We start from the raw sequence: 9,695 nt of genomic DNA, 5'->3' as shown, positions 1-9,695 counted from the left end.
ACCCACAGCCCTCAAGCACACATGCGGCCACACAAAGGTGCTATTATAGTTAACAGGTTGAGCCAGATTCTCCATGTGCCATCCACCGCACAGCACAGGGCCTCTGGGACCCCAGCCCTGACTGGGTTCAGGGGCCCACAGGCAGCCACCCACTCAGCCACAGCACCAGGTCTGAGCAGCAGGGCTCGCTGGTTGGGGAAAATTGGTCAGTGCAGTCGGCTCACTCAAGCCAAGGAAGGAAGCAGGCCTTTCTGCCCAGACAGGTTTGTTAATTCCCTTTCGAACCTCAACCCACAATTATGATTTGTTTCTTTTCCATTTTTGAAGGAAGACTGGTCATTTCCGGTCGGGGCTTGGAAGGTCGGGAGTTTTGAGCTTTCTGTTGCGAGTAGTTGGCCTTGAGCGTGACACTTAGAACCCCACTCCCTTCCAGCCTCCGCCCCACTTTGTGCGGAGTGTGCCGGTCCAGCCGCCCAGGGCAGGCCCAGCGCGGTGCGTCCTTTCTCCGCCGCTGCGGCGCTCGGCGCTCCGCTCGGCGGACGCGGGATTCGTCGAGATTCGGTCCCAACGAATTCCAGGCGGAGAGCGGGGAGTCCTGAGCGGTCCCTCGGTGCCAGGGGTCCCAGCGTCTCCCGGAGTCTGGCACCCATGGGAGGCCTAGCCCAGGGCCTGGGAGTGTCGTGGGGGCCCCCACCCCAAGAGCGCACGACCCGGGGCCGCAGCGAGCGCGGGGAGCCGGCGGGCGGTATCCGGAAAGCTCGGTGGCCGCCTCCTCAGGGCGCCCGGGCCCCAGCGCCGGGAAGATCCAGGCATGTGGAATTCGGGCTCTGCGCGAGTCCCCAACAAGCTGGGCAGGGTCCGAGAGCAGCGGGGCAGAGGGCCTGCATGTGCCCGCACAGTCATGAGGGTGAGCCCTAGGTTGTTCCTGAAGATCCGGGGAGGTAGGAGGTACTTTTGGGAGAGAGAGCGCTGTGCCCAACTTTGCTTGAGTTGTTTCTCAGGAGCGGGTGAAAGCGGGGGTGAGGAGCTCAGACTTTGGAGCCAGTTTCGGGCTGTTGTTGTGTTTGGGCTGGGCGGCCGCTCCCCGCTCCTACCCCAGCTCCTCTGTTAGTCTATAGCCAGAAAACATCCAGGGGCCTCCGGACACCGCAGCCTCTTGAGGCGGGCTCGGGAAATTGGGAGGCGGGAGCAAGGTCCAGTCTCCCCTGAGGTCCTGCGCTCTGGGCCGGTGCAGCTGGGAGCGACTGATTGCGTCCAAAAGACGCAAAGCGAGGAGAGAAACCGCACCCTGCGAAAAAGACACGTACTCGAGGGCTCTAGTCGGGCGGGAATGGAGGGGACAGCCAGACCTGCTTAGGTAGGAGATGAATTCTGAGGTTCTGGGAGGCCATTTCCGGATTTCGCTCTGCCTGGCGCAAGGTGTGGCAGCCACGGGGAGACCTGCCGAAGACCCGCGCTGCGGGCAGAAGCCGCTCCCCACACCCAAGGAGGCCGAGGCACTTGTGGGGCTGGGGCGGGGAGGTCTGCCAAGTCCTTTGAATCGGAACCTTCCTGTCTTGCTGAGGTACAAGGATGACCAAACCCACCCTCACTCAGCCAAATTGCCCCCTGGGCTTCTTTGGATTGGAGGTTGCTGTGCTCTTTGTCCCGGTATCACAACCCCAGATGGCTTCCAGGCAGGAATGAAGGACAGTGGCTCTGATGGTTTGGGTGGCTCCCCCCACCCTTAGTCTCTGTGCACACATCTCTGTAGACCCGTGCAAGCTGCACACCCTACTAACTTCTAGTTTCTAACCACAAAGTTCTCTCACTCTTCCAGAAAAAGCCTCCGATCCCCCCACTCCAACTCACCCTAGGATGGTGAGTTCCCCAGACCACCCACCACCCAGCTTCTTCTAGAAAAGCAGACCCAAGTTAGTTTTGTTGGTCTAGGATTGGTCTAAATAGGTCAGGGACTAGATATTATGGGTGTATGTGTACTGTGCCTGCTGTTCTGCTCCAAAAGTGGTCTGGGGACTCCCTGGAGAAGTCACTTCTTTAGATCCCTGTAGGCCAGACTAGTGCTGGGAAGTCCCACTTAGAGCACTAGAGAGGATCCTCACCCTAATTCCTGATCCAGCATGCCTTAGTCTCTGCAGCTTGCTGGTAGGGGCCTAGAATCCCAGAACTCCTAGCAGATGCTGGTCTGTCCACAATGTATCTGCACTAGACTCCCACCACCACATACACCACCAGTGCACCATTGTACCCACTCACACGCAGCCACACACACTCACTTGTAGGGACAGTCTCTCACAATGATCCACACTCCCCACTACATTTGCTCCCCCAATTATATCCTGTCACACACGAGTAAATACAGTTAAAATGCACAGCTCACACATGATTACATCTCACAATTATACGATTAATGACGATCCACATCATAAACATTCACACATTAAACAAAAAATAGATTTACAAAGAAAAACTAATATGTATGCTCACAAATATTAACATGGTATATGCACAATCACAAAAATGGGTGATCACGAGATTACCCAAAAAGACAGTCACATTCACACACAGTTACATACACACCACTACAAGCCCGTGCATACAGTGACAGTTTCGATTTGCAACTTAAGCAGAAACAAGCGTTTATGTACAAGAATTGCAAACACACTTAAACACCATGACAAACATTCGCTATCAGTAACATCCTGATTGCCCACACAGTCACAAACACGTAATTCTCACACCCAAAGAAATCCACTTCCTCTCAAGCACTAGCAATCCCAGGCTTTCTCTCCTCGACTCTGCCTTCTCTGTTTGTCCTTCTTCTTTCCTCTCTTCAGAGCCTGAGAATCCTGTTCCCCATATGTCCCCCAAGCTCAGGTACTAGCGGCTGCCTCGAAACACCAGCTCACACCAAACCCAAAGAGCTGAAAAATGGTGGCTCGGCAAGGAGCAGGCAGTCCTGACTCCGGATCCGGAGGGTTTTATTATTTTTTCACATAAATTACACAAGCACTTTATAAAATGGTTACACAGAAAACACCTTATAAGTGCATAACTTAACCCCTCCCCCCCAACAGGATCTGGAGAAATGGACTGTGTGGAAACCTGTCTGTGCGTATGTACCTGGGTGCGGCTGGGACATGTGGTGGGGGCCCGGCAGGCCGAGTGAGGCTGTTGTGGCTGTCGTGTGTATGGGGGGGCGCAGTGGCAGTGGTGGTGGTGGTGGTGTGTCACAGTGCGGCCGTGGGAGGAAGTGCCATGCCGTTCTGAATGAGTATGGGTCACCCCGGCCCATGTGTGATAGTGAGGGTCAAGGGTGGGAAGGCTATGACTCTGTGTGTGCATGACACTCTGCCATAAATCCCTGTGTGGTTCTTGGGTGACACCAGGAGGGACAATGACATTGCCTTTGTGTGGGCCTATGGGTGTCCATGTTTGATGAGAAGTGGGACACAGAGAGGGAGTTTCTCAGGGTAAGTTCAGATGGCAGCCCCGGGGACCCCAGAAGCTCTTTCTCCCCCACCTCCCTCACCTCTCTCTCTTGGTCCCACATTAAAAATTAAAATGAAATCGACGCAAACTGAGAAGACTGACAGTTCCAGGAGGGAGTGGGACCACATAGGTGTCTAGGAGGGCGTTGCAGGTCCCTATCCTGAACACCCTTCCACCAAAGAGAAAAGCTTAGGCTTGAGAATGCAGGCTGTGTGAGAGTGGCGGTGTTCCCCTCCCGTGCAGTCAGTCCGAGGCGGGGAGGAGTGGGGGAGAGTCCTGGCTCTCAGGCCTTGAAGACCCCTGACTAGGTCTGAGGTTCTGCAGGGCAGAGTGGGCAGGCTCACTCGCAGGCCGATGCCACAGACGTGACGCTAGTGATCTTAGTTGAGTCGTCAGACCATGGCTGCAGATTCTGCAGAGCGAAGAGCGACGAGTTGTGCACACACAGTGGGTCGGCGGGCAGCGGCTGCGCCAGGCTCTTCTGGAAGGCCTCCTGCTGCAGCTGCAGGAGGATACGGTTCGCCTGCTGCCTCTCGGCCTCTCGCTCCTCCGCAGTCTGCCGTCTGCACCAGGAACAAGCCATTACCTGCCAGGGCACGGACCCAGCTCCCACGAAAGCCCCAGCTCCCCCGTGCACTCCCAGGAGATAACTTGAGCGAGTACTGTTCCTCTTTGCAGCCCCCTACTCCAGTTCAGGCCCCTTTAATGCATTCCCTTCTCTTGAGGGTCTCGACTCTGATAAAGACTAGAAACCCCCAAAGTGAATGGAGCTGAGGTCTCCCGGAGGAGCAGTGGGAAAGTCTGTGATGCCCAAACAGCTGGGACTCCTCACCTATGCATAGCGCACACACTCCCGCCAGCCTCACAAGGCTCAGCCAGGAGCAGGATGGCATCTCACCTCTCCCCAGCCCGGAGGGAGACCAGGCACTGTCTCAAGCCTGAGGGGCCTCACCCTCCCCACAAGTACAGGGCAGAGAGGCAAGGGCCAGTGGATTCGATCTGCCTTATGGGACCTCTCTTCTCTCCTCCCTTCTCTCTGCGAACCTCACCCAGATCTTGGGCCTCCTGTGCGGAGCCCTGTGCCCAGGCCAGGCTCCCACCGGACCCACCGGCTTCCTCCCAGGCGGTCCAGGGAGGCAATGACTCACTTATTCCATTTAATGCTGCCCCTCCACTCTGTCAACTGAGATCAAACGTCTGTCTCTAAGGTGGACAGACCTAATGGGAGTCCCCGGGGCCTCCAGAAGCAATTTGTAGGCGATCGATGAAGCTGCGTGAAGCCTGCAATGGCCTCTTCCAGCCGCAGCCACCCCTTCTTGACTTTTGGTTCTGTGTATCTTTCTATCTCTCATCTTCCCCTTCTTTCCTGCATTTCAAACTGACTGAATGTTTCTTTTCCTTTATGCTTTGTTTTATCTCGTTTTCTCACATCCCCCACCCCCTTGGTTCTCTCCGAATTAAGGGAATTTGTTTGAAACGAAAATGGCGGTTTTAGTCGTCCCTTGCTTTTCTTTATGATTAATAAGACTTCTTCAGGCTGCCTGTTTTTCCTCCATTTTTCCCTCGACTGTGTGTCTTTGTCTTTCCCTTTGTGTTTCAGTTTCTTTAGCCACCGCTTTTTGTCTCTGTGTCCCCTCTCTCTGGGGGGCCTGCCTGGCTCCCTCCCCTCCACTCGGCCTCAGCCTCTCCTAGGCCTTGGTCACACCAGTGCCCCGAGCCCCAGCTAGTCCCTTATTCCCTCTTTCGCTTTCCAGAGGTCTGAAACCACGTCCCCCACCTCTTTCCCAGTGGCAGGAATGTTGGGGGGCGGTAGACTCCGGGGCCATGGATTCCTTTGTGGCCCCAAGGCGGAATCCCAGGCAGATTCCTCGCCTTCATTCAGAAAGAGAGGAAACTCCAATTCCTTCCTCCTGTCCCAAGGCCCGCCCGGCCCGGCGCCGCGCCGACTTCGCCCAGACTCCGGCTCTCCCCTACGCGGAATAAGCTAGGAGAAACTCCCGCGAGTGTGGAACCGAGTGTGCGGGCCACATGTGCGGGAGGGTGCAGGGGTGCGGAGGGTGCAGCCGGAGAAAGCGCTAGTGTGTGCGCAGAATAAGGCTGCTTAGGAGTGCGTGGGACGCTTCTTGTCGCTGAGGGTAAGGGGAGGGGAGAGCGGGAACGAGAGAAGTCGAGGTATATTCATGTGAAAAAAGTGCGTAGTTAACTAGTTTGGGCTATGTGACGGGAAGATGTCTGTTTTTCTCACACACACCCATCTGCTCCTAATTGATTCCCCTTTCACTGGGACCCGCGAAACCCCGCCGCAGCCGGCGCAGATTGATTTTCCCGTCGCAGGGTGGGGGACCGGCTGCGCAGAGGCCGGTGTCTGGGGAGGAGGCTCAGCCCGCGGCCGGGGGCCCCAGACGGTCTGCCGGGAGCCCGGCTGGAGCGCTGAAACAAGGCGCAGGACGTGTCGCCTCCAGTCCTCGGGACAGAGCACGAGCACGAGTCTGCGCAAACAAAAAGCTCCGAGTCTGGACTACATGGAGAGCTCTAACCCGCCTGTTTGTCCAAGCGGCGGCGACTAGCCGCGTCTACACGGGCACAGAGTGTGCTGGCCAGAAAGTCCTGAAGCCTCCGGTAAAACAGAGCCCATCTCTCCAGCCCCATCCCGGCTACCAGCCTCGGTTGCTTCCAGCTCCGGGCGAGCCTAGCAGGAGCCCGAGCCTCTGAAACGACCGGAAACCCGGCAGAGGAGCGGAGCGGAGGGAGCGTTGGGCCCCAAGAGGGGCCCCGAGCCGAGAGCTGCCCGAGCCTGGGCCCCGCGGCCCGCCCGCCCTGCTTGCTCACCTCCACTTTGTCCGCCGGTTCTGGAACCAGGTTTTGACCTGCGCGTCGGTCATTTTGAGCGCCTTGGCCAGGGCGGCACGCTCGGCCGAGGCCAGGTACTTCTGGCGGTGGAAGCGCTTCTCCAGCTCGCAGATCTGCAGGCGTGTGAAGGACGTGCGCGGCTTCTTCTTCTTGGGGGGCGTCCGGTTCTGATAGGGGTGACCTATACGGCGTGTTACAGTGAAGGGTGAGAGGGCCACTGGAGCGGGAGACAGACAGACGGCAGAGGCAAGCGGCAGAGCGTCAGGAGGCGTCCCAGGCCCAGCACCCCGCGAGTCAGCGAGCGCAGCGGCTGGACCCCGCAAGCAGGGCCGCGATCCTCGCGACAGCCCTCAACGCCAAGCCAGCGGCGGGAAACGGCCCCCTCCCTCCCGCCAGGCCGACGCCGCCCCTACCACTGAGGCCTCGGTAGCCCGGGGCTCAGAAGAGCCCAACTCTCCTGAGCCCAACTGCCTCCCGCTCCACCCCCCAGCCAGCGGCAGTCTAAGGCGAGCTAATGGTCCCAGCTCCCTCTGCCCCAGGCCTCCAGGCTCAGAGAAGCCGCCCAACAGTAACAGGACAAGTGTGTTCCAGGCCCCTGACTCTGGGTCCTGACTTGAGCCTCCATCGCACAACAGCACAGACAGACACATAGCATACAACAGGCACAAACTTATACATCTATACACCCAAACAGGCTGAAAGACTTAGACAAGCACAGGCACAAGCACAGGACACTGGGCAACACAGGGCCATAGCTACACACTCCCTCGGAGACTCTTTCATCCCTGAAACAGGAATAGGGCAGGCTGTGGCTCCACGAGGTAGGCCCTATGGTGATTACCTTTCACCAGAGACCCAGGACCAGTGGGATTCCTACTGGGCATTCTAGCAGAGTCCTTCAACACTGGCCTGGCCTAGGTGGGGAAGTGGGATGGGCACCAGGCCCTGCCTCTCCTGCCTAGAGAGAACTTGAGTTGAAGCACTGGGGCCCTGGGAGTGAGGGTGCTTCCTGAAGACCCAGAGCAAAGCGGCAGTTCTGCCTCTGACCCCACTTCTGCCATGGCCCCAGAGTTTGGTTAGAGGCTCCAGCAGCAGTTTCCCTGCCTGTGCTGCCTGGAACAGGAGCCAGGAGCCTCCTGGCCCAGTGTCTACCTCTCAGCTGCTTCTCCCACAGTGGCTACATGCACCCGTTATCCACTGTTGGGCACTGAGTCCCAGCCTGGAGTCCCAGTGTCGCCGGCAGCGGCCTGTGCCTCCTGTCTCCTGCCTCCTCTCTCTGAGGACCAGCCTCCTAGGGCGGGCTTCCCAGAGGCGTTTGGAACCCTGGCCTGGCCGGAGGATCAGGGTCTCAGATGGGGAAACGGAAAGCGGAGTAGGAAGTGAGGACTAGGAGAAGGGGCCCGCGGGTGAGCGGGAGCTGAGGAGCTGAGTGACCTGCTGAGAGCGGAAACGGTAGCAGAGGGAGCCAGGCAAGCGGAGGAAGGCACTGAGCAGACAACAGGGAAGGGCGGCAGCCTGCCACCACCTAGTGCTCAATCGGCCCGGGAATAGTCCTCCTGCCACTGCCACCGATCGATTGCTGGTGGCCAGTGCATTATTCACGCCAGAGATAACAGGGGTGGGCCTGGGGGAGGACGCCAAGCCCGGACAGAACAAATATTAAGAGCGAGCTGACCCGGGCGGCTCTGCCCTGCTCTGCCACCGACCTGGACGAAGCCTGCAGTCCGAAAACAGCGCCTGCCAGCTCTGCAGCTTTACCTGGGCTCCGGGCCTCTGCCAGGCCCGGCAGCACGGCAGGCACTGGAGCTCGGAGCGCGAAGTGCATGTGTGTGTAGGGGACCGCAGGTAGGGGAACCTGTTCTTGTGTTTGATTCTGGGGCTTGCTGCCTCAGTCAGAGAACAGCAACCCGTATGGAAGAAATAGTTTGTTCACACTGCACCCCTTTCTCCGAGATTTCTGAGCCCCAAATGCCCTTAGAAGGTAGTCCTGAATCTACAGCCCACTTCACTCTGCCTGACCCGACCCAGGGATCTCGAGGCGGGGCCAGGGAGAGTTTCTCTGAGCAGGGGTTCTACAGGAGAGACAGAGGGGTCCAGGTTGGGAGAACTCTTCAAGCATGGCGATTCTGCGATCACAGAATCGGGCAGACAGGTGAACTTGGGGAAAGCACCAAGAGGAGCTGGGCGACCTGGCGCTCAGAAGGGGTTGCAGGGAGCCACGGGCCGGCGAGGGTAACACGGAGCCCAGGCTGCGGCCAGACAGGGCGCGCGCAGGCCGGACTCACCTGTGAACCTGTCCTTTGTGTATCTGCGGTTACTCTCCATCCAGGGGAAGGTGAGGCCAGTGAGGTTGTTGACACCCGGCACGGCAGGCACAGAGGGCACGGTGGGCAAGCCAGTGGCCAGGGGCTGGGGGTGGGCCACGGCTCCGGCTAGCGGCCTGTGCGCCGGCACCCGGATCACCCCCGCGGCGCTCAGCGATCCCCCGCCACTGCTGCCGCCGCCCCCGCCGCCGCCAGGACCGGGGCCGCCCGCCAAGGCCATGTTCACGTTGTAGGAGCCGGCCAGTGGACCCATGCTGCAGGCGCCGCCGCCGCCAGCTGGGCCGCCCGGGCCGCCGGGGCCGCCTGGACCGCCAGCACCGTAGGCTCCCGCGCCCCCGGCCCCCGCCCCGGCCGCGGAGCTCCCGCCACCGTAAGTATAGGCGCCTCCGACCAAACAGCCAAGGCCGTATTCTCCGTCCTGGAGGCGCGAGGCAGGCCCCATGCAGCCGCCCTGATCCGGGCTGTTGAGGATCTGGTCGATGCCAAAGCTGATGGGCTCCGCGTGGCCCGGGTGGAGATGGTGGGGACCCAGGTGCTCCATGCTGGCCCCGGCCCCACGGGGGGGCCCGGGCGGCGCCGCTCGCTGTGCTTGGCTCGGGGGGCAGTGAGCAGGGTCGCGGAGGCAACAGCGGCTCCTGGCTGCGCGGAGACTTGGAGGCAAAGTGCGCAGAAGGGCTAAAGTAGGGGGGAGGGGAGGGAGAGAGGGGGCGTCGTTTTCTTCCCCTCCCCGGCTTCTCTTTCCCCTCTCCGGCTGCTCGCTCACTGTTGACTCTGGGACATCAATCACCGGGCGAAAAAGCCCGGTGCGAGCGAGCTTCGGCGTTTCGGCCCGGTCTCTCCATTGGCTGTGCGCGGAGAGCAGCGGGGTGAATGACAGCGCGGGGGAGAAAAGGGGAGGGAGAGAGGGAGACCAGGAGCCCAGACAGATGCAGGAGCCAGAGACAGAGGGACGGCGACCAAGCCTTGGAGTAGTTCATGAAGAGAGAGAAGACGGGAAACAAGAGGCTTAAAAGGAAAAAGAAAAGAAAC

At 59.4% G+C, this 9,695-nt stretch overlaps 1 protein-coding gene across 2 annotated transcripts; it reads right to left on the bottom strand.

Moving 5' to 3' along the window:
- Window positions 1–3,252: 3,252 nt before the first annotated feature.
- On the bottom strand, window positions 3,253–9,485 carry TLX1 (T-cell leukemia homeobox 1). Of its 2 annotated transcripts, none has more exons than XM_012661687.1 (3): window positions 8,628–9,485; window positions 6,322–6,523; window positions 3,253–4,078 (listed from the first exon to the last, which is right to left on the bottom strand). In XM_012661687.1, exons 1-3 carry the CDS (start codon window positions 9,205–9,207, stop codon window positions 4,075–4,077), a joined length of 786 nt encoding a protein of 261 aa, XP_012517141.1. In that variant the 5' UTR covers window positions 9,208–9,485; the 3' UTR covers window positions 3,253–4,074. The 2 variants fall into 2 exon arrangements, with proteins under 2 accessions (XP_012517141.1, XP_012517140.1); XM_012661686.1 differs by having other exon boundaries at window positions 3,833–4,055.
- Window positions 9,486–9,695: the final 210 nt, after the last annotated feature.

The sequence above is a fragment of the Propithecus coquereli genome, unplaced genomic scaffold (assembly GCF_000956105.1).
Source record: "Propithecus coquereli isolate 6110/MARCELLA unplaced genomic scaffold, Pcoq_1.0 Scaffold73, whole genome shotgun sequence".
Classification (NCBI taxonomy): Eukaryota; Metazoa; Chordata; class Mammalia; order Primates; family Indriidae; genus Propithecus; species Propithecus coquereli.
The sequence above is the reverse complement of the archived record's forward strand: the minus strand, read 5'-3'. Positions and strand labels throughout refer to the sequence as shown.